We start from the raw sequence: 25605 nt of genomic DNA on the forward strand, positions 1-25605 counted from the left end.
GCTAAGTAAAGACTGCCTTCTAATTGGTTGGCTGCTCTTGTTGGACAGGACTTCCATCCAGAGGCTGGGTCCTTAATCCTGGGGGAGGGGAGGCTTGCCACTTGGTCTGCCAAATACCTGAATAGCATATGATGTGGTAGGCCTTCCTGAAAAGGGGTGACAGGGGTTTCTGCCAACTCTCCAGCAGCTGCTGAAACCCCTGTTGCCTCTACAAGATCAACAGACTGTTTAAAAATTGGACAGATTGTATCTTATACTTATTATACTGCACATGGCCATGAAAACAGATGAGATTACTTCAGTTCAATAAACTGAAATTAAATTACAGAGCCTTTAAAACAACAAATTCCAACTTATTGGTATCAAGGTCTATTCATTAATAAATGATTCAATATCAGGCCTCAAGGCAACTTAATATATCTAGAAGAAATTATAGCAAGTCTAGGGGGTTGATGTTTTTCCTGCACTAAATCAGTAATGCCTCAGAATTAGTTCAAATCTCACCAAATCTCATAGGGGAGACAATGCGTAGGAGAGAAACAAACAGAAATTACTGGAAAATCTCTGCAGGTCCGACGCATCTGTGGAGAGAGAACAGAGCCCTGGTGAGATGCGCCATTAACAGGTCCAGGCAGCAGGCGATTGACGGGGTTGTCCATCCTGACTGTCTGCCCCGTACTGCGGGTATGTTCACAGCCAGGTGTCCCTGAAGAGGAAGCATGCGGTGTCTACGGGCGCAGTTGATGCCTTCCGTGCCCATTGGGCACCGCAGGGGCTGGGGTGTATTACAGACCCCAACAATCACATTATGATTTAATGTTTTAAGTTTCCTTTGTACTTGGGTTCTGTTCAGGCTGTTCCCCCTCCTTTTGGGGAGCTGCCCTTTTTACTTTGTCCCTGAGTTCATTTGAGTTAGTTTATTTGTTTTGCCCTAAAAGAGGGAAAGAACAGAGTCAATGTTTTGAGTCTGGATGATTCTTTGTCATAAAACCCTTCTTTGGACCTGAAGAGGAGCAGAAATGTTTTTCACATTTGAGGAAGCGGGTGGAGTAATAAAGGGAAGATCAGGGATGGGTTAGAGGGCAGGAGGGATTGAATTACAAAGGTGTTAAGGAACAAAAGGCAGAGAGTGAGGATGGTAGTAGTGAAGAAACAAGCATTCTCACTTTTCATCAGCAGCAGGTCTGATGTGTGAATCTTTGACATTCCTAGTGCATAGTCTGAATCCCAATGCTGTGTGCATTTCTGGTATAAATGTAAGCAACTCTTAGTAGAGATGCTCTATTCCTGACTTTGTGCTGGCCCACTGCAAGTCTGTATCATTGTTTTGAGTGCTAATTGATCATTTAAGACTGATAGTTCCACACCAGAGATGGGTGAAACAAAACAGTGCCAACTCATTTACCTCTATTTATATTTAGAGCATTAGCGACTCTTTGGCCTGACTTACATTTGCTAACTTGCGATTTGGATCTGAAATGCACTGCCTGGGATTTGCTGGAGACAAATTCAATTATCATTTCCAAGAGGGAACCTGAAGAGAAAAGATATTCTTCATTCCAGGGAAAGGATACTAGGGGTTGGGTGAACTAGCAAAATTGCACTTGCAGTGTGGAAACGACGGACTGAATGGTCGTTTTCTGTGCTATAACCATTCTATGATTCTGTGTGAGAGTCTTGAGTTTTGGACCGGTGCTCTTTAGGGATTGAATAAATGTGGGATTTAAGGGTGTAGACAATGTAGCTACAGAGAAATCAACAATAAAGGGATGTAATCTTTAAATTATTGGGACATTCAGGAGCAAAACCAGGAAGTACCTTTTCACACAAAGGTCCATGGAAATCTTGATTTCTCTCCCCGAAAGATTGTGGATGTTGAGACAACTTGAACTTTTCAGACTGAAACTGGTAGACTTTTGTTCGGGAAGAGTATCAAGATACCTTGAGCCACGATGGCTAGATTATGTGACGTACAGGTCAGCCATGATCTCATTGAATGGCAGAGTAGACTCAAAGGGCTGAACGGCCTACTACTTCCTAAATTGTCTCCATGTCATGTAGAACCCACTGTGGCTGGAGAACTTCCATTGCATCACTCTGCACTGGATTCAAACCTAGGTGCCAGAGGGAAGGAAAAATTTTCTCATTGACTGTGCCATTTTTTTTTGGAGATTGAGTGTTTGGGAGTGTTATGGTGGTATCTGAAAACTAAACAATCTTCTATATCTTACTTTCCTTTTCAAATATTTAATTTTGCAAATCCAACCTCCTCAATTTGCAGAACAAGTCACATCATAGATATTATGGTGAAAACAATACATAGTATGTAAGAAAATAACTCCTCTTTACACACACAGTAGATAGAAGTAGAATTTTACCAAGTCCACACCAGTGGGGTCAATGATGGGTGTTGGTGGGGTGGGGAGAATATGGCAGGAGGCCCAGAAGTTGGTTTCACACCAGAATTAATTTAAAGCGAGATCTTCTACTGGTGCCTGCCATGGTGGGTCAGAAAACCTGCCAGGGAATGGAATGAACTCCATTTGCATCCCGATAATGGGATGCAGATGAAGGCCCAATCCCCCATGCCAGATTTTTCACAATGCTAATGGAATACTCGCTTGTGGGAAATACTTTTGGAACCATGTGGCGTGCAGATGTCGGGACTCTTCTTAACAATACCTGGAGCTTTTTGTAATTCATTCAGGGGATGTGGACATTGCCTGTGGAGCCAGCATTTACTGCCCAGCCCTAATTGCCCTTTATGTCAGTGGCTTGCTTGGCCATTTTGAAAGGCATTTAAGAGTCATTCACATTGCTGTAGATCAGGTGTTGCATATAGGCCAGACCAGGTAAGGACGGCAGATTTCCCTCTCTAAAATACAGGAGTGAACCAGGTAGGTTTTTTATGATAATCAACATGATCGTCATCATTATAATTCCAGAATATTTACTGAATGCAAATTTCACCAGCTGCTGGGGAGGAATTTGAATCTAATCCCCAGAGTGTTACTCTGGATCTTGGATTCCTACACCAGTGACAATACCATTACGCCATCCCCTCCTGAATTTAGGATGGAGGCTGTCTGTATTCCTTAACTCTGGAATACCACATTAGTGAGTTGGGGGCATTTACAGGTAGCCATTGCAGATTCAATGTCCTGGCGAGGATCCATCTTTCAGCCTCAGAATGTTGCCGGATCCATTATCTTTGGTAGGAGGTCTTTCTGCTTTCTTTGATTGTGGATCAGTGATATTGGATATCTTTTGAACATGCCACATGGATACAATGGTGGACTACATGCCGTCCAGGCCTGCCCTGCTACTGAATACGACAGAAGACAGCTGGTTGCATGATTAACAGGGCTGAAAGATTGGCGTGATTTCCTGCCAGCCTCCACACTACCCTCACCCACCACAGCACTTAGCCTCAAAATGGGAGAATTCTGCCCACACTCTCTAACAGAGACCCCAACTTGCTGCATGCTATCAAAACCTAAATTAAAAACATTTTTAAAATGTGCTTCCTCTGACGTTTCACAAACAATTCTTTCCAGACTGTATGAAGAAGCAGGAGATTTGATGAGGGACAGAACAGATGCCGCTAATGTTTAAAAAGGCTGATTTGGATTCAGTTTGTTATTTAGTTCCTGAGAGACAAGATGAGGTACTTTTTCAAATTCAATTATACAAGTGCATCCAACATAGTTTTATGCATCACAAAGCATGGATGTAGAACACCATCAATATGTACTGTGGTACTGTGCTGCAGTGATAAAATAATGGGCTGAATAACTGTTGCTAAATGCACCTAATTTCTACAAATGATTTTTGTCCTGAAGTGTAAATCGTTTCCTGCTAATCCGATTTTGCTCATGTTATTGGAGAGGAATTTAGTTTTAAATATTGAACTATTTTCAGGATTGATCACACCACATTGAATTGTCGCTGTGATACTCATGTACTTTACAATGAAAGATATGTTCAGTTTCAAAAAAACCGTGTGCAATTGTGGCACTGGTGGGATTGTTTACAATGGGATGGAGTTTGGTACGGTGGGGGTTTACAATGGGATGGGGTTTGGTACAGTGGGATTGTTAACGATGGGATGGGGTTTGGTACAGTGGGATTGTTAACAATGGGATGGGGTTTGGTACAGTGGGATTGTTAACAATGGGATGGGGTTTGGTACAGTGGGATTGTTAACAATGGGATGGGGTTTGGTACAGTGGGATTGTTAACAATGGGATGGGGTTTGGGATTGTTTACCATGGGATGGGGTTTGGTACAGTGGGATTGTTTACAATGGGATGGGGTTTGGTACAGTGGGATTGTTTACAATGGGATGGGGTTTGGTACCAAGTATGATTCAGCAAAACAATGGGAGTTCAAGGAAGTGAAATGTGATTCTGCATTGAGGAAAATTACTTTGTATATTTTAATTTTGTACAAGGTGATATGTGTGTGTATGTGCTGGCTACGATTTTGTAAGAGTCAGGAAACTAGAATTTTGCCAGAAAGATGTTGTCTTTTGATTTTTCCACCCCTTGCCAGTAATGTAATGAAGTTCTGCTCAGAAACGTCAGGGGGGAGAGAGACATACCCAGACAGTAACCAGCACTGTCTTGTACCCTTCTGAGGAACTCCACTGTCTGGGTGCTTCTTTGTAAGGGAATGCGTCCACCTACTCCATTGGGGGTTGCTCCTTCTGCCAGTATGCAATGCCAGGGTTCAGTTCAAGGAGAGTTCCTCTCCATAATTCCATTGGAGGGGGTCCCCTTATCTGTGGGGGTGTCCCCTTGTACATGTAGGGGGTGGGATCTTTGTGTATGTGGCGGGTGGGGGAGAAGAGATGGTTATATAAGGGAACTATATGCAATAGTTGGTTCTATAAAGGAATTCTATGTAATGGAGTTGGGTGTCCATGGAAATTTTACACAGAAAGAGTTGGGTACACAATGAAATTGTGAACAATGGTAGAGAGGGGTGTTGTGCAATTGAATTCTACAGAATGAGGGGCTTGGTGGCAAGTGGAGTTTTCCCATCTCACCTGCCACAGGAATCGTAGTGAGCGAGGGCAGACCATGCAAAGGTCCGTTGACCTCAGGTGGGATTTTCAGTCTTGGAATGAGCGTGGCCCGAAAACTGCCACATAACTGTGAGGAGGATAAAACTTCAGAAGGACTTTGACAGGTGGAAGGGTGGGCAAGTGGCAAACTAAGTTCAGCGCAGAGAAATGTGGAATTATTCCTTTTGGTTGGAGAGCATAGAAAGACGATATTGTGTGTAGTTCTAAACAGGGTTCAAAGCAGAGGGACTTAGGTTTATATATGCATAAGCCATTAAAGGTGGCAGGTCAGGTCAAAAGAATGTTTAAAGTATCCTAGGCTTTATGAAAGGTGGTATAACAGCAAGGAAGCTTTGTTGAACTTGTATAAGACAATATTTTGGTTTCAGCTGGAGTACTACATCCAGTTCTGGGTACCACACTTTGGTAAAGATGTGCAAGCATTGGAGAGAGTACATAAAAGGATCACAAGAATGGTTCCCAGGAAGAGAATTTCAATTATTAAAGTTGACGAGACATGTTGGGGCAAATTTTCCCATTTCACCCACTACTGGAATTGGAGTGGAAATGTCCGCTGACCTTGGAGAGAATTTTCCGGTATCGGGATCAGCGCACCTGGGAAATCCTGCCTCTTGGGTTTGTCAGAGGAATTCAAAATCCTGAGGGGTCTAGAAAGAGCAGATAGGGAGGAAGTGTCCTCATTCATGAAAAGACCGAGAAGAGATTTAGGGCAATTTGTATAAGTGACATGAGAAGAACATTTTCATGCCAGAACGCACTGTCTGAGAATGTGGCTGGAGGCAGGTTCAATCGAGGCATTCAAAAGGGAATTAGACTGTTATTTCAAAGGGAATAATATGCAGGGTTATGAGAAGGAAAGAGAATAGCACTAAGGAAATTGCTGATGCAGAGAGCCACCGCAAACATGATGGGCTACATGCCCTCCTCCGGCATCATACAAATTCTGTGACTTGGATGAGGCCTTAATGCTGGGAATTTTGTATCATGACGGATTGTGGCAATGTAATTTTATCCAAAAGGGGGCTATATATTGTAGAATCATATGAAATGCAACGGGGCTTGGTATAGTGCAATATTAGTCCATAGGAGGATTTGCTTTGGCAGAATTCTACAACATACAGCGGTATTCTATAAAACGGGAACTGCATGAATCTATCTAACACTAATGGTTTTCCACTATTTATTGCAGTGTGAGGAGGATGTGGTACAAGAAGCTTGTACAGAGGAACTTTATATAATTGGAGGGCCTTTGGTACAATGGAACTCATCTTTGCAGAACTGAAGTTGTTTACCTTTCTTGAGTTGTAAGTGTGCCTACATTCTGAATGTTTTACTTGGCAAAGGTATAATGGCATTGAATACACAGTGTTGGGAAGGTTTCCCTTATGTGCAGTGAAATAATAAAAACATCCTTAACAAAATGGGTCAATGGTTCTGCTTAACTAGTTAAAAGGAATCACCTTAATAAGAGCATGAGACACTGCAGCAAGGACACTGCAATGGTCTGGATAGTTATAAAAGCCAGACAAACATAATTGGACACTACCAGTGTTTTGGAAGAAAATCTCAGAATACAAACTACAACTGTTGGAAATACACAGCAAGTCTGAGCTTGGAAAGGTGCAAATTTATCGAGTGAGAATTTTTTTGGAACAGCTGGTGTACTTTTTGTCATCAGCTCTTCATGATGTCGCAACGTGTCCAAGTGACTGAAACCTGAAACACTCGGAGGTGTTATGGGTGATGTTGCTCAGAGAGGGTTCCAACTCTTAATTAAATGACATTCCACAGGGCAGTGTTGCTTAGTTAAAGACCTTGGTTTGAAAAATGTACCTTCAAGCACATCATTATTCTCAAAATCACGGTGAACTTTGGTATTTCCATCAGCACAATAGGCAACAGTTAAAAACCAACTCTGACACTGTAAGGAAACAGCTGCAAACTTTCCTCAGCTATGTTGCTGTGCACCTTTGTCTTATATTTGGAAACAGCTGTTCTAATGACACCCAGATGTGGGGCAGTAAGACTTTGATCAAACAGATTTTGTATTCAGGGACACGGCTCCCGAACGCGCTGCGCTCGGGGACACGGCTCCCGAACGCGCTGCGCTTGGGGACACGGCTCCCGAACGCGCTGCGCTTGGGGACACGGCTCCAGGACTCGGGGACACGGCTCCAGGGCTCACTGCACTCGGGGACACGGCTCCCGAACGCGCTGCGCTCGGGGACACTGCTCCAGAACACACTGCACTCAGGGACACTGCTCCAGAACACTCTGCACTCAGGGACACTGCTCCAGGACTCACTGCACTCAGGGACACTGCTCCAGGACTCACTGCACTCAGGGACACTGCTCCAGAACACTCTGCACTCAGGGACACTGCTCCAGAACACACTGCACTCAGGGACACTGTATGGGTGCAGCTAGCTATGTGTCTATCTGGGGAAGAGTTAAGAAAGAAAAGGAAGAGCTAAATAAATTGCTGCCTCACGTGATATTCAGTAACACTTTTCTATTGAATACCAATAGAAGAGGTGCCAGAATGTACAGACTTTTAGATTCTGAAATGTAGAATCTACATTTAGGCCTAGCAACACAATCAATAAAACCTGCAGAACTCTGCTCATTTCCATTATGTTCAGACATGCCACTTGAAGGTCTCCAGTGATTCACAACATCTTTTTACATCTTGGTTGCATCATTGCGCACCGCATCATTTGTACTGGGACCTGTCAAAAATCATGCATCTCCACATTTCACATTCCTGTATTTACTGTTTTAGATTTACAGTCCATTCTCCAGGCTGCTCCACAGTGATGGCTACAAGGTGGTCCTAACTGGCCACCCATGATTAAGGACAATTGATTGGCCGTCACTGATGGATCACAAGCCTCCAGGGTCAAACATCAGTAAAACGACTGGATTGTGTTACTCAGGATCTCACAGCTGGTTGCCAGGATTGTGCCTTCATAATGAAAAGACAAAACAAGTCAACAAGATTAAAGTGTATAATCTTCTTTCCTTTGCTTCTTGAGTTTAAATCCTTCAATGAAGGCTCTTTAAATAATAGCTAGTGCAAGAACACCACTGCCATTCCACTGCTTTGTTTGCGAAGGTGCTCACAGTCCCTCCCCCAGTCTGGTGTTGAGCAGGCAGTCTCTCATTTCAGCACTCTCCTGTAGGCTGCTGGCATGTTCAGTGCTCAAAGTGCTCCCTGCCCTGGAGCGATACGGGGGCAGCTCTGGGTGGCTGGGAATCTCTGTGTTTGAGAGGTACGGCGGAGGGGGGAGGTCGAACCACGGTGGTCTGCTGGTGGAAAGAAGAAACTGAGTACGAAAACACATAGACCGTTAAAGAAGATGTTTGAGACTGATTGAAACTCTGGGGATTTTCAATAGGTGCTTAATGGCCTTCGGGACTCACCAGTGAATAGTTTCAAGGGCAGCATGAAGCAACATTCATGTTAACTTGAGCTCCTAATTTATATTCAGCTCTGATATCATTTAACCCTCTGAGTGTCACACTGAATTGTGTAGCAAATTCTAAACAAAGTTTGGTGAATCGGGGTGACTGGGACTGCTGCCTCACAGCGCCAGGGGCCCAGGTTCAGTTCCAGCCTCAGGAGAAGATTACATGATCCTCTTAATGTTTCACTTCAAAACACAATTTAACAAAGAGCAAACAAAGAACAATACAGCACTGGAATAGGCCTTTTGGCCCTCCAAGCCTACATCAATCACATTGTCCTATCTACGCTAGGATAGGCTTGTATCCCTCTATTCCTCACCTATTCATGTGTCTATCCAGATAAGTTTTAAATGTCACTAATGTGTCTGTCTCAATGACCTCATCTGGCAGTGCATTCCAGTAATACATAATATAACCAGGTAGAGTCACCAAAGCATCCTGAAGGGGAGATCATGCCTGGCAAATTCATTATAGCCCTTTAAAGTGGAATGACCCCATCAGTCTATGTACTCGTTCACAGGACCTGCATTTATTTTTCATCTGGAGGAATCCTTGCAAAGGTGATGGCTAGCTGTCTTGTTGAACATGGCCTCTATGTGGTGAGGGTGCTCCAACAGCGCTGTGATGGAAGAGGGTGGGCTTCCAGCATACTGACACAGGCACTATGAAAGAATGGTCATTTATGTTTAAGCCGGGATGGTGGTATTCCCAGGAACACTTGCTGCCATGGTCTACTAGCAGGTGGAGGTCCAATCCAATCCAACACAATCCCTACAATGCAGAAGGAAGCCTTTCGGCCCATTGAGTCTGCACCGACCACAATCAAACTCAGGCCCTATCCCTGTAACCCCGCATATTTACGCTGCTTAATCCTCTAACACACACATCCCAGGACACGAAGGGTCAATTTAGCATGGCCAATCAACCTAACTTGCACATGTATGGGAGGAAACTGAACATCTGGAGGAAACCCATGCAGACACAGGGAGAATGTGCAAACTCCACACAGACAATGACCCAAGCCAGGAATTGCCTGGAGCTGAGGCAACAGTGCTAATCACTGTGCCACCGTGCCACACTCGGTTTGGGGAGTTTTGTTGAAGAAGCCTGGGTGAGTTGTTGATGTACACACACTGCAACCATTGTGCATCAGTGGTGGAAGGAGAGAATACTCAAGGTGATGGATGGGATGTTGATCATGCGGATTGCTTTTCACAAAGTAATTTATTTTGCAATATCATGCAGCTAATATCACAGTTATATTTAATAGTGAAGCAACAAAGGGTTAATTGTGAGTGATTTTGTTGAGATAAATACTTCATACCTGTGTTCCAGCACAGCCTCAGAGTATGAGGGTGGTACTTCCTCCATTGCTAGAGGCTGGCGGTACATGGAGTTGGATGTGAGCTGAATGCCATTGCTGGTGTTGTACGTGACGCTGCAGTGGTGGGTGCGGTCCAGGATGACAAGCCGAGACAGGAGCAGTGGGTGCTGCAGGCGGTGCAGGGGCGGCGTGACATGCCCAATCAGGTTGTTGCGCTTGCGATGGTGGTGCAGCATCATGGCAAGCAATGCCACCAGCAGGATAAAGACAACCGAGCTGCCTATGATAGCGAAGATGACACTCGGGTAGTACGGGAAGCGGACATCAGATGTAATATAATCGCGATCTCCATCCAGACTGTCTTCTGTAAAAAGGAAAGGAGAGGAATTATTGAACACTCCAAGAGCCAGAGAATCTGGAGTACCCTGCAAACACGAGACAAAATGGTCACAGCGAACTATCATTTGGCTGCACTGAAATGATAATAACTGAAGGCTGCCCTCACCCATTTGAACTTGCTTAAAATACTTATTTGATTTCCACTGCAATCTGCTGCCCTGTCTAATATAACAAGGAAACATATGATATTACTTTCCAGAGCTGTTCATTATTACAAGTGTTTTCACACAGTCTATTAGTGCCATACTGTTGCTCACAGGAAATTGGAGATTATATTTTCAAAAAGGGCTGGACAATCATACTATGTGACTCAAAATATATTTCTCTGTTGCTAAGATACATATGAGTATTAGCTATGAGGGGAGGTTGGATAAACTCGGTTTGTTCTCACTGGATTGATGGAGGTTGAGGGTTGACCTGATAGAGGTTTACAAGATTGTGAGTGGCATGGATGGAGTGGATAGTCAGGTGCTCTTTCCTAGCGTAGAAAAATCAAGTACTAGGTGACATAGGTTTAAGGTGTGCAGGGAAAAGTTTAGAAGAGATGTGCGGCGCAAGTGTTTTTTTACACAGATGGTGGTGTATGTCTGGAACGCGCTGCCTGGGGAGATGGTGGGAGCAGGTACAATAGCTGCATTTATGGGGCATCTAGATGAATGCATAAATCGGACAGGAATGGAAGAATATGCACTCTGTAAGTGCACACGGTTTTAGTTTAGGCAGCCATTATGATTAGTGCAGGAGGTGGGCCGAAGGGCCTGTTCCTGTTCTATATTATTCTTTGTTCTTTGTTTGTTTTTTGTTCATAAGTGGCTTGGCTCTCTGATGGCACAACATCTAATGACGGTGAGTGGATAGGTGAGGTCGATTAGGGGCTAATTGAACAAAGAACAACACAGCACGGGAAACAGGCCCTTTGGCCCAACGAGCCCGCGCCGCCGTCCCACTGTCTCAGTGACCTATTCATGATTTTAGTCTACGCCTAATGTTGGACACATCCTGTTTTTCAAAAACTCAGCATGGTTGAAGGGAACCGACCAAAACAGTTAGAATATAGAACACAGAACATTACAGCGCAGTACAGGCCCTTCGGCCCTCGATGTTGCGCCGACCAGTGGAATCAATCTAATGACCCTCTAACCTAAACTATTCCAATGTTATCCATATGCCTACCCACTGACCATTTGAACGCCCTTAAAAGTTGGCGAATCCACAACTGCTGCAGGCAGGGCATTCCACGTGCTTACTACCCTCTAAAGAACCTACCTCTGACGTCCATCCTATAATTAACACCCCTCAATTTAAAGCTATGTCCTCTTGTGTTAGCCATCACCATCCGAGTTGGTTCCCTCTCTGTTTTCACTGGTGATTTCCTGGCTCTTTATAAATACAATGTGGGGGAGGCAGTGGTGGTGGCGGGGTGGGGGGAGTGTTCTCCAATTCCATTGTGCTGCTTTTGTAGCCCAGTGGGTCAGGAGACTTGAACGGAGGCTGTTTCACGGACTCCCTGCTGGGCATCACAGCCTCCATATGTCTCCGGCAGCCAGATTGGTACAGAGCTGCATAATATATGCCAATTCTAATTTGCATACAATTTAAATCCCTTTATTGCACCCAGGACTGAAATCTCTGGGCCCACCAGCGTCACCCACACTGCCCCCGCCAAACATGATTCACTCCAGCAGCGTTTAGTATAACTCCCCACTTGTGAGGAGCTCGCAGCCTGACCCTGCTGCTGTGAAGAGGGCCATTGAGGAAACCCAGAGGGTTGGGTCCGGGGGGTTGGGGATGCGCCCCCTGGACTTTGCCACCTTGGCAGTGCTAGCCCGGACCCCGTAACAGTCAAGGGACAAAATGCCAATGCCCAAGGGGGCACATTGGCACTACGCACTGGGCATAGGGCAGTACCAAGGAGGAGGGGTCTAATGGGGGCAGAGATCGATGGGGGTGGACCTCTGGGGACAATCAGTGGGGATGGGGGTGTCCCACTGGCAGATTCATTTTGAAACTGCTGCTGAAAAAGCAAGATTTACTCCAGTTTTTACGCAAATTCAACATTTAGAATTTTTTTGGGAGAAATGCCCCCAATACTTGTGCCAAAAACAAAGCAATTTAAACATGTCCAGTATGCCGAGGTAAATTGCTGCTAAAAGCCTCGAGACGTTTTACTGTAATTTTTTTCCGGGAAGCTCAATGCTGAATAAAGACTAGTGTTTACGTTGGCAAATTGTCCTTTAAATTTATTGAAAATCTGTGAAAAGGAGAGATGTTAATATAGTTTTGATTTCAAATGAATATGCACATATTTTCACAATTTGGTTTGAAGTAAGTGATTATTCTTATATAAAACATTCCTATTAATAGAAACTTTACCGTGGCATTACCAGTATTCTAACTTTACTGAGTACACACTTAGTGCATCAGCCGCTCCTCTGTCTCTACAAGATCTCTCTTTTGATCTCTAACCTTTCCTTTGATGACCTTTTTATTATTTATAAGTCTATAAAAAACATTGTGCTCCCAGTGATGTTATTGATTAATCACATTCCATCTCATTGCCTGCTTATTTCCTTCTCTATCCTCCCTTGTACTTCCTATGTCCAGCTTTGTTTTCTACTGAATTGTGAACATATCATTTACCATAAGCACCTCTTGCTTTTTAATTTTAATCTTTATATCTAGTCATCCAGGGAGCTCTAGTTTTGGACGTCCTTCCTTTCTCCATCATGGGAATGTGTCTAATCTAGACCCGCACTATCATCTCCTTGATAACCTCGCATTATGATTCTACCTACCAATCTTAGATTTTAATTCACCTAAACCAGTTTTAACTCACTGAAATGAACCCTTCTCCAGTTAAATATTTTCATGTTTGGTTTTTCTATGTCCTTTTCCATAACTACTCTAAACCTAATGATACTGTGATCACTATTTCCCAAATGCGATCCCATTGAAATATGCTCTGTGTCTTTCCTCAAAAATAGATTCAGTGCTGCTTTCTTCCTCGTTGGACTGGAAACACACTGATCAGTTCTCTTCTACATACTTCAGACATTCCAGCCCCTTGTTGTCCTATACAAAGTTATTTTTGAAACCTATGTTCAAATGAATGAAAGCTTCTATTATCACTACTCCAAGATTCTTGCAGTTTTCTGCCATTTCCATGTGTACCATATACAAAATGCATGACAGGAATTCCCAAAGATTCCTTAGGCAGCACCTTCCAAATCCATAACAACTGTCATCTAGAGGACAAGGGCAGCAGATACCTGGGAATACCAGCACCCGGGAGGTTCCCTCCAAGTCACTCACCATCCTGACTTGGAAATATATCACCGTTCCTTCTTTGTCACTGGGTCAAAATCCTGGAACCCGCTCGCAAGAAACATTGTAGGTGTACCTAAATTTCAAGGACTGCAGTGGTTCAAAAAGGCACTTTCTCAAGGGCAATTAGGAATAGGCAATAAATGCTGCCCTAGCCAGTGATGCCCATATCCCATAAATTAATTCTTAACAAATACCTACAAATGTGCCCTCTGTCTCATTGCAGCAAGGAGGTTATGCTGGAATTATATAATACATTAGTTAGGCCACAACGTGAGCATTATGTGCAATTTTGGTCACCTCTTTACAGAAAGGATGTAGTTGCAATAGAGAGAATACAGATGAGATTTATGAGGCTTTTGCCAAGACCAGCACATGACAACTATTAACAAAGATTGGATAGGCTGGAGTTGTTCTTGGAACAGGAGGAGACTAAAGGGAAGATTTGATTGAGATGTGCAAAATTGTGAGGGGCCTAGATAGAGTGGATAGGAAGAATCTATTTATTTTAACAGAAAGATCAATGAAGAGGGGCATAGATTTAATCTGACTGGTAGAAAGATTAGAGGAGAGATGAGGAAGGGTTTTTTTCACTGGGAGGGTTGTTTGGCCTGGGATTCACTTCCTGAAAGAGTAGGTGAGGCAGAAACCCTCAATTTATTTAATAATTGTCTGGATATGCAGCTAAGCACAGTAAGAAATCTCACAACACCAGATTAAAGTCCAACAGGTTTATTTGGTAGCACAAGCCACAAGCTTTCAGAGCACTGCTCCTTCATCAGGTGAATGGGAGTCATGTTCACAAACAGGGCATATAAAGATACAAACTCAATTTACAAGGTAATGGTTGGAATGTGAGTCTTTCCAGGTAATCAAGTCTTAAAGATACAGACAATGTGAGTGGAGAGAGCGTTAAGCACAGGTTAAAGAGATGTGTATTGTCTCCAGCCAAGACAGTTAGTGAGATTTTGCAAGTCCAGGCAAGTCGTGGAGGTTACAGATAGCCTGGGCTTGCAAAATCTCACCAACACTGGCATCTCCACATCATGTACACCTAAGACCATAAGATATTGGAATAGAATTAGGCCATTCAGCTCACTGAGTCTGCTCTGCCATTCGATCCTGGCTGATATGTTTCTCAACACTATTTTCCCCAAAACCTTTGATCCCATTACCAGCCAAGAACCTATTTCAAGTGCCATAACTCCAGGGCTACTAACCGGATGCTGGGAAGTGGAATTAGGCTGGTGGCTCATTTTTTGGCTGATGCAGGCATAAATGGGCCAAAGTGGCCTCTTTCAGTTATTATTCCTCTATTATTTTATGATTTGATGGTCTACAGTATATGTCCAGTCGTGTAGAAGTTCCTCTATTGAAGATGAATTCTAACCAAATAAATGCTGTCTTTGAATCTTCACCTACATCATCCCTTTCTCATGCTGTAACAGTGTCTATGATCAATACTGCCACCCATTCCTTGACTTTCATCCTGCCCTACATTTTCTCATAGATTGTGGGCAAGATTATTAAGTGTCAACCTTGCTTTGGCTTTAGCCTGATGTCGTTACCATCACCATGTCATATTCCCACATGGTCACTTGTACCTGCAGCTCACCAGCTTATTTAGCATTCAGGACATTTACACATTTTAAAACCATCTTAGTTTGGTGAGACAATGGCATATCAGTTAGCAATCCAGAGGCCCAGGCTCTGAGTATGTGGGTTCAAGTTCCACCCTGGCAGCTGGTGAAATTTAGATTCAATTAATAACCTGGAATGCTAGTCTCAGTAATGATGACCACAAAACATTATCGATTGTCGTTAAAACCCATCTGGTTCACTAATGATGTTTAAAAAAGGAAATATGCTGTTTCTACCTATTCTGGCCTACATGTGACTCCAGACCCACATTAATGTGGTCAGCTCCTAACTTCCATCTGAAATGGTGAGGCAAGCCACTTAGAATCATAGAATCCTACAGTGCAGAAAGAGGCCATTTGGCCCATCAAGTATGCACCGATCACAGTCCCATCTGGTCCCATCTCCATAACCCCATACATTTACCCTAGCTAGTCTCCTGATTCTAAGGAACAATTTAGCATGGCCAATCCACCTAACCCGCACAGCTTTGGACTGTGGGAGGAAACCAGAGCACCCGGAGGAAACCCACGCAGACATGGAGAGAATGTGCAAACTCCACACAGACAGTGACCCAAACTGGGAATTGAACCTGGGTTCCTGGTGCTGTGAGGCAGCAATGCTAACCACTGCGCCACCATGCTGCCATGCCTCAAGAACAATTAGGAATGGGCAACAAATGCAGTCGTTGCCAGCAAAGCCGACATTCCATGAAATAATACATATTAGAAAAAGTTTTCATCACATGTCTCTTTGACATATTTGTCTGATTTCTAAGCCACCTTTATTGTAATGCTGTTTGGTTCTCCTTTAGCTTGCCTTGTTTCTACTCTCAAATGCTTCCTCCTGGTGCCTCTCCCCCTGTCAAATTATTTTAACCATCTGCCCACTCCAAACTAATTAACTTTTCCGTGAGGATACTAGTTCCAATTATTATGAAAAGAATACCTTTAAAATCCTGCCTTTAATCTTCCTTGCTAGCTACTGGAGCTTTGTGTGTAGGATCTCAAACCTTTTACTACCTGTCATTGGTTCCAACATAAACCAGAACTTCTGGCTTTTCCCATTTCTCTGTAAAGTGTTTTGCACATGAACAGTGCTGTTCTTTTCCCTGGCAACAGGGAGGCACACACCATCCAAGGCTCATATCAGCAGTTGCACAAATACCTGTTTATTCCCCCGACTATTGATTCCCTGATGGTCACTTCAAGTCTACACTTCTCCCTGTGCAGTCATTCGCCCCATGGCATCGAGGATGTGCTCCAGACTGCACCTCCCTGAGGTATTACCACCCTCATTGGCTATTCAACACTGAAAATGACTCCGCGAGTGCCACACTCCCCGAAGAGCTTCCCTCTTCTTAACATGTTGGGTTGTCACTCAGTCTCTATCCTCCTGAGGTTTCTGTAGATGTGGGGGTGATCACTAGCTGGGACACCAGCACCAGGAAATTCTCAGCCTCCCATTTGCCCTGCAGTGAATCCAACTACTCCTTGAGCTCAGAAATAGGAATTGTCTCTGCTGAAAAACTTGTTCAGTGTGTCCCTGAATTAAATTATGTTACTTTACTCTGTATCAATGAGGTGAACTTGCTTCCTTTGAAAGTCTCTCAGTGATAAACAAGGCAAGCCTCTGCTGGCTTAATGAACACAAAACAACGCCAACAAAAACAAAAGCACCACTGTCGTAGGTCAATGACATTCCAATCTGGATTTGGAACCAACCCAGCTCTCACGATCAAACGGAAATGTCCCAGGCTGGTGGATCACCAATTAGGAACCCACCATTCTGCCAAATTGCTGGGACATCTCATGAATCTTGAATGTCTCAGTAATTGCAGCCCAACAACAAAGTAGTCATCAGCGGATGTTTACCAGAGCATTCTTGATCTTTCAAATGCTCTTCCATCATGTTCAGCAAGTGGGGTCAGGAACTCAAAACTTATTCAGGCTTGTAAATATATTCTCAGTTTCAGGGATTTTAGCGACAGGAACATTTTCAATTAGCTGGGTGAAGATTTTGTGAAAAACATTCACACCACAATGAACAGTGAGTATTTGGTCCTTATGTGTTTTGTTTCAATCAGCATTTCTCGGAATTGGAAGGCAAACAGATTGTTGCTGTATGATTCACCCATAGGTACAATCCAAACAAAAACAGGATAATTTTTGGTCACTAAAAGTACACATTAAAATAACGAGGTTTAAACTTATGCTGCTGTTTCTGGGTCACAGATTTGACAGGGCATTCACCAGTGATTATTCCACAAGATTACTGGAAGGTGCGTGAAGCAGGGTTGGGGAGGAGTGCGGATCAGGCCGGATGGTGGGGGAGAGCACAAAACAGGCCGGGCGGGGGGAGGAGCACAAGGCAGGCCGGGGGAGCGAGGAGCATAAGGCAGGCCGGGGGAGTGAGGAGCGTGGGGCAGGCCGGGGGAGGGGAGGAGCGCGAGGCAGGCCAGGGGAGTGAGGAGCACGAGGCAGGCCAGGGGAGTGAGGAGCACGAGGCAGGCCGGGGGAGTGAGAAGCACGAGGCAGGCTGGGGGAGTGAGGAGCGTGGGGCAGGCCGGGGGAGGGGAGGAGTGCGAGGCAGGCCGGGGGAGGGGAGGAGCACGAGGCAGGCCGGGGGAGGGGAGGAGCACGAGGCAGGCCGGGGGAGGGGAGGAGCGCGAGGCAGGCCGGGGGAGGGGAGGAGCGCGAGGCAGGCCGGGGGAGTGAGGAGCATGAGGCAGGCAGGGGGAGAGAGGAGCACGAGGCAGGCCGGGGGAGGGGAGGAGCACGAGGCAGGCCGGGAGGAGCTCAGACACCTGAACTGCATGTTCAGTTCCACATTGGAACTCCACAACATTCCCTGTATTCTGGATGTGTGTACGGGAAATGTCTGCTGCAGCCGCCCGAGCTTCGGGATTCAGAGTTTGAACGGCAGCTGGCATCACTGCAGAACATCTGCGTGGTTGATTGCTTTGTGGAGAACAGATTTATAGATTTGGTCACCCTACAGCTCAAGAGAGTAGAGGGAGAGAAGAAATGGACAACCAGACCACGAGCATGAAACAGACAGGTAGTGCAGGAATTCCCTGAGTGAGTCTCATTCAATTCTGAACACCTGTAAAAGAAGTGATGCTTCATCTTGGGACTGCAGCCAGATTCAAGCCCATGGTATCAGGGCTGGCTGAGCTGTACTGGAGGCATGAAGAGACTGAAATCGCAATAGTGATAGGAGGTTTGATGGTTAGGGGAACAGGCCATGTCGCGGTAGCTGCAGATGTGAATCCAGGATGTTGCCTCCCTGGTGCTCGAATCAAGGGTGTCACTGAATGGCTGCAGAGTACCCTGAAAGGAAAGGATGAACAACTGGTGCTCGTGGCCCACATTTGAAACAACGATATATTAGTAAAAAGTGGGATGTAGTCCTGAGTCAGAATTTACGGAGGTAGATAGGAAATTAGCAGGCAGGACTCAAAATAGTAGGGGGCAACTCTCCCAGCCCGCAGCATTGGTCCCCAACCACTTGGCACTGCCCGATGCCTACCAGGCATCAGGCAGTGCCAAGGGAGTGGGGCCCAGTAGGAGCAGGACCTCTGGAGAGGAAGTGATCGGTCGGCGCGGGGTGTCCGGCTGCCACTCTGCAGTTGGTGATGACACAGGGAGGGAAGGCCAGCGATTGGGACTGGCCATCAGGTGGGAGGGAGGTCAGCTTGGGGGAGGGGTGGGGGTAGGGGGTGCAGAGGTTGGGAGATCACAAATTCTTTTAGGAGAATCCACCTGTAATCTCTGGATTAGTCCCAGTACCATGTGCAAGGGAGTATAGAAATAAGAAGGCAGAGCAAGTGAAAGTGTGGCTGGAGAGATAGTGCAGGCAGGAAGGCTTTAGATTCTTAAGAATATTGGTATCAGTTCGCGAGGAAATGGGAACTGTACAGGCCAGACAGTTTACACCTAAATAAAGCAGGACCAGTTTCCTTGCTGGATTTTTGGGAAGTATTCAATTAAAGTTGGCAGAGGTGCCAACCAGGAGGTAACAGCGGAGATCAATATTCAAAAGGAGATTGGGACAGACAGATAGCACTACTGTAGAAATTAGGTAGGTTCAATGTAAGGAGGAACATACTAAAGTCTAAATTGGATTTACAGTGCATATATGTGATTATGCAAAGTATGGTAAGTAAGATTAGTGAGTTGCAGATGCAGATAACCACATGGAAATATGATGTTGTGATGATAACATTGACTTGGACTCAGAAAAGGACAGGACTGGATATTAAATATTCCTGGATATAAGCTGTGTGTGAATGATATGGAAAGGGAAGGGGTGCAGCACTTGTTAAGCAGGATGTGGAGATGCTGGTGTTGGACTGGGATGGGCACAGTAATAAGTCTCACAACACCAGGTCAAAGTCCAACAGGTTTATTTGGAATCACAAGCTTTCTAAGCACTCCTCCTTCATCAGGTGAGTGATTAAGCAGAACATTGCAGCGCTGGAGAGAGATTTTGTCCCAGAGGGGAAAGGGTAAGTCTATTTGGTTAGAGCTAAGAAACAAAAATGGTGCAATTACATTTCTCAGTATTGTCTACAGGTCACCAATGAGTGGGGAAGATGTAAAGGAACATTTGCAAGGAAATAGCAGAGAATTGCAAGAATTATGGAATGGTTATACTTGAGAACTTGAATTATCTAAATATAGACTGGGATAGTAGTAGTGTAAAGAGTAGAGAGGGATAAGAGTTCCTCACGTGTGTTCAGGAGAATTTCCTACAGCAATATGTTTCCAGTGCAATGAGAAAGGAGGCATTGCTGAACCTGCTTCTTGGGAATGAGGTGGGCAAAGTGGATTTAGTGTCAGTTGGAGAACAGGGGACAGTGATCATTGTGTCATAAGGTTTAGTTTAGCTATCAAAAAGGACAAGGAGCAATCCAGAATCAAAACGTTTAACTGGGGGAAAGACAACTTCAATGGGATAAGAATGAATCTAACCCAGATAAACTGGATTCAAAGATAAGTAGGCAAAACTGTAACTAAACAATGGGCTGCCTTTAAGAAGAAATAGTTCAGGTATAGTTAAAGTATATTCCCACAAAGGGGAAAGGTAGGGCAAACAAATCCATAGATAAGGAAAAGGATAGATTAAAATGAAGAAGAAAATGTGTGCTTATGACAGATGTCAGGTGGACAGTACAGTTGAGAACCAGGCTGAATATAGAATGTTTAGAGGGGCAATGAAAAAGCAAATACAAAAAATAAAGAGAAAAGATGAGAAGAGACTGGCAACTAACATAAAATAGAATCCAAAAGTCTTCCATTGGCATAGAAATAATAAAAGGATGGCAAGAGGAAGAGTGAAGCTATTTAGAGAGTGAAAAGAGGATTTATGCATGGAGGCAGGGGGCATGTCTGAGGTATTTAATTTAATTTTAAGTCTTTACCAAGGAAGATGATGTTAACTAGGTCACAGTAAAAGAGCAGTTCGTTCAATATTTGAAGATATACTGTGTACAATTCTGATCATCTTATTATAGGAAGGATATTACTAAACTAGAAAGAGTGTAGAAAAGATTTACTAGAATGCTACCAGGACTTGATGGTTCAAGTTATAAGGAGAGGCTGGATAGACTGGGACTTTTTTCTCTGGAGCATAGAAGGCAGAGGGGTGATTTTATAGAAGTCTATAAAATAATGAGGGGTATAGATCAGCTAGATAGTCAATATTTTTTCCCAAAGGTAGGGGAGTCTAAAACTACAAGGCATAGGTTCAAGGTGAGAGGGGAGAAATACAAAAGGGTCCAGAGGGGCAATTTTTTCACACAGTGGGTGGTGAGCGTCAGGAACAAGCTGTCAGAGGTAGTAGTAGAGGTGGGTACAATTTTGTCTTTTGAAAAGCATTTAGACAGTTACGCGGGTAAGATGGGTGTAGAGGGATTTAGGCCAAATGTGGGCAATTGGGACCAGCTTAGGAGTTTGAAAACAAAGGGGCAGCATGGACAAGTTAGGCCACAAGGTCTGTTTCCATGCTGTAGACATCTATAAGAGCTTAAACTGATAAGGGACACATCTTGGGTAGGCTATCTGTAAGGCACCAGAACCAAATGAGATTTTTCCAACAATGCTGAAAGAAGTGAGAGTGGAAATTGCAGAGGCACTGGCCATCATTTTCCACTCTCCCTTAGATGCAGGGATGGTGCCATAGGACTGGAGAATTGTGAATGTTCCACCATGTTCAAAAAAAGGTGTAGTGATAAGTCCAACAAGCAAATTCCAGCCAGTTTAACCTGGTGGTTGATAATTCTTTCGAAATGATAACTTGGAACAAATGCAGTTTCATTAAGGAAAGTCAACATGGATTTGTTAAGAAAAATTGTGTTTAACTAGCTTGTTGAAGCTTTTTGATGAGATAACAGAGAGGGTCGATGAGAGTAATGGTGTTAATTTGGTGTACATGAATTTCCAAAAGGCATTTGATACAGTGCCATATAACAGACTTCTGAGTTATTGTTCATGGAGTAAAACAGACAATAGCAGCATGGATAAACTGGCTGAGTGACAGAGTTGTGGTGATCTGCTGTTTTTCGGACTGGAGGAAGGGTTTATAGTGGGATTGCCTAGGGGTTAGTGGTAAGACCCCCTGCTCTTTCTGATATATATTTATGGTCCAAATCTTAATGTACAGAGTACAATTTCAAAATTGTGGATGATACAAACCTCAGAATTGTAATGAATGGTGAGGAGGATAGCATAGAACTTCAAAACAACATAAACAGATTGGTGGAATGGATGGACAAGTGGCAGATTAACTTTAATGCAGAAAAATGTGAAGTAAATCAATTTGGTAGGAAGAGCGCAGAGAGATAATATAAAATGAAAGGTACAATTCTAGAGAGTGCAGGAACAGAGAGACCCAAGTGTATATGTGCATAACCCATTGAAGGACACATTGAAAAGGCAGCCAATAAAGCATACAGCATCCTGGACTTTATCAAAAGGGTATAGATAGAAAGGATGTTATATTAAATGTGTTTAGAACACTGGTCTGACCTCCACTGGAGTGAAGGGTACAGAAAAGATTGACGAGATTGGTTCCAAGGATGAGAAAGTACAGTGAAGAACTACAGTTTGAGGGGAGATTTGTTAGACATATTCAAGCTCATGCGGGGTCTGTACAGGTCACGAACCAGCGAGTACAGATTTGGGATAATTGGCAAAAGAAGCGACAGTGACACAGCAAAGTTTTCTTTAACAAGCAGTGAGTAGTTAGGATTTGTAAAGCTTGAGAGTGTGGTGGACGCAGGATCAATTGAGGCTTTAATAGGTAATTGGACCATTATCTGAAAAGGAGACATTTGCAGGGCTACAGATAAAAGGCAGGGGATGGCGCTAGGTGAATTGCTCCTTCAAAGGTCCAGCACTGACATGATAGCCTGAATGGCTTCTTTGAGCCTGTAACCTTACGATTCTATAAGTGGGAAATGGTGGTGGATGCGTTAACAATAAATGCTTGGTTTCTAAATAATCAGCTTCAATGGAAGGAGTTAGCTCGCTGGAACATTGTGCAACAGATACAAAGCTCTTTGCCAGGTGGGAGCGAAGTGGAAAGGAACTGGACTGCTCAAATTCTCCAAAGGGAGTGAATGGGTCACTCTTGAGGAGCGACATGATGAAGCAGTTACATGATACAGTACGATGCACAAAGAATTGTATGAATGTAGTGCTTTGCAAGTTGGTGCATGCACACTGAGAGGGAGCTGTGAAGATGCAGGAGATACACACAGAGAGCATGAAGAACATAATTTATATCGTGCCCGTCATGAGCTCAGGAGGTCCCAAAGTCATTGTTGTAACATAGAAAAATAACACTGCGCCTCAGTAAGATCATGGTGTTGAATTATGCACTTTTTTGGCATTAATTTTAAAAATTAAGAATTTTCTGCTAAATTTTTGCATTATCACCAATTTTGTAGGCTTGGTCTGCCCAACCGCAACTGGCAACCTGAACTACTCCATGGATATCTGGGATCATAGGAGTGACGGAAGGCCATTTAGTCCATCAAGCCTAGCCTACCATTCAATAAGATCTTAACTGCATCTAGTGGCCTTAGCTTGATATCCCTTAATATTCTTGGTTCACAAATATCTATCCATCTCTGATTTAGAATAATTAATAGAGTTGCAGTCTGCTGATTTTTGTGAAAAAGATTTACAGATCCATACCATCTTTATCATGAAGGAGTATTTCTTAACATTGCAACTGATGAAAGGTCATTGACATGAAATATTAACTTTGTTTCTCTCTCCTGCGGTTTACCACTGGCCAGAAATTTAACTGTGGATACAAGTGCAGGTCTGACACTGGGAATTTTGCAGGGTGTGACTTACCTCACGTCTGTACCCCAAAGCCTGTTCACATCTACAAGTCAGAGTGCAGTGGAAGATGCTCCCCACTTGTCTGGTTGAGTGTAGCTCCATTAACCCTTAAGAAGCTCAACATCATCCAGGACATAGCAGCTCACTTGATTGACACCCCATCCATCACCTTAAACTTTCACTCCCTCCACCACCAGTGCAAAGTAGCAGCAGTACGTACAATATACAAGATGCACAGCAGCAACTCACCAAGGCTTCTTTAACAGCACCTTCCAAAACCTGATCTCTACTACCTAGAAGGACAAGGGTAGCTGATGCATGGGAACACCACCACTTGCAAGTTTCCCGCCAAGCCACACATCATTCTGACTTGGAACGACATCACTGTTCCTTCACTGTCACTGGGTCAATATCCTGGAACTCTCTTCCTAATAGCATTGTGGGTATACCTACAACAAAATGGACTGCAGTGGTTCAAAAAAGCAGCTCATCGCCGCCCTCTCAAGGGAAATTGGGGATGAGTAATAAATGCTGGTTTAGCCAGAGATGCCCACATCTTGTGAAGAATAAATAAAAATCAAATTTTTACAAGTGCTCTGTCATTTTGTCTTCAATATTCCAATAACCTCCCCATAAGCAATGTTAGACCAACAAATCCATTTCCTCCAGTTTCTCCCTCTCAACTTTCTTAAATAGTGGAGTTACATTTGCAATTTTCCAACCTAAAGAAGCAATTCGTGAATTGATTTAAAAATTCTTATTCTTGCTTGGAAATCCCTCCAATTCTTTAATACTCTCTATAACATTCTCCAGTCCTGCAGCCTTTGAGGTATCTGTGTTCCTCCAGTCCTGGCCTCTGGAGCATCCCTGATTTTAATGGCACCACCACTGCTGACCATGTTTTCAACTGCTGAGGTCCTAAGCTTGGGAATTCCCTCCCTAAATCTCTTCACTGCCCAATCTTCCTCCATGAGGTGGAGATGCCAGCGTTGGACTGGGGTAAACACAGTAAGAAGTCTCACAACACCAGATTAAATCTGACAAAGGGGCAGCTCCGAAAACTAGTTGCTTTTGCTACCAAATAAACCTGTTTGAGACTTCTTACAATCTTCTTCCAAGCAGACATTCTCAATATCTAACGGTTTGACCAAGCTTTTGGTCACCTACTCTATTATCTCCTTCTCTGGCTTGGTGTCACATTTGGTTTGAAAGTGTTTCTGTGAAGTTGCTTAGGATGTTGTACTATATTAATGATGTTATCTAAATGCAAGTTGTTTCAGCACTATTGTCAAATGAAGAAAACTTTGGAGAATCATGACTAAATTATGTGCAATTTCCTCACCTCCTTCCTTTAAAGCACAGGGATGGAATTTATTAAGGCCTGGGGAATTGGCAGCTTTTTGTGTCATTATGTTTTCTAACAGTTTTCTTGCTTTATTCAGTTTCCAGTTCTTGATTCATTATTACTTCCCTGAGATGTCAGGTATATAATCCTCTGAATCTACAATGAAGACTGATACAAATTAATCATTGAACAAGTCTGCCATTTCCTTATATTTATCTGCAATTTAACCTGCATCTGTTTTTAAAATGACCACATTACCGGTGTCAACCCTTTCTAATTGTAAAACCACATTGTGTTCATCTTGATATTCCTCAAGTTCCTATTTATATCCCCATTTTTGTAGCTCTTACTAGCTTTTTGTCTTCCTTTGCCTTTCTTTTACCCTCTCCCAGCATTTTCTCACCTCTTGTGTGATTGTTTTGCCCTGTTCTGTAAGTAGAACTCTTGCTCTTTAGTGGTTTACACTCTCCTGACCTATGCTGAATCAGTTCACTTAATGGGACTCCCCACCCTGCACAGAGCCTTGTCTTCAATGACTTCCAGTGCAGCCCATACTCATTCATATAGCCCCAAGTGTTCCAGTAGTTAACAGCACCAAGAAGATGTGATGAAACTTCCAGAAAGCCAACTGGACAAAATATGGCAAAACCTTGGAACACAG

General features: G+C 43.8%; 1 protein-coding gene across 4 annotated transcripts in view; it reads right to left on the reverse strand.

Moving 5' to 3' along the window:
* Window positions 1-1585: 1585 nt before the first annotated feature.
* Window positions 1586-25605, reverse strand: part of ldlrad3 (low density lipoprotein receptor class A domain containing 3) — a 113180-nt gene continuing 89160 nt past the window's right edge. For 2 of the 4 annotated variants that reach the window (XM_080190519.1, XM_080190517.1), the window contains exons 5-6: window positions 9882-10245; window positions 1586-8395 (exon numbers count right to left, since the gene is read on the reverse strand). In XM_080190519.1, coding sequence (XP_080046645.1) covers window positions 8209-8395; window positions 9882-10245 — 551 coding nt within the window. In that variant the 3' untranslated portion in view covers window positions 1586-8208. Of the gene's footprint in view, window positions 8399-9881; window positions 10246-25605 lie in introns of all 4 variants that reach the window. The other 2 variants (XM_080190518.1, XM_080190516.1) reach the window with 1 other exon arrangement.

This window comes from Carcharhinus amblyrhynchos, chromosome 6 (genome assembly GCF_965287045.1).
Source record: "Carcharhinus amblyrhynchos chromosome 6, sCarAmb.v2.hapA, whole genome shotgun sequence".
Classification (NCBI taxonomy): Eukaryota; Metazoa; Chordata; class Chondrichthyes; order Carcharhiniformes; family Carcharhinidae; genus Carcharhinus; species Carcharhinus amblyrhynchos.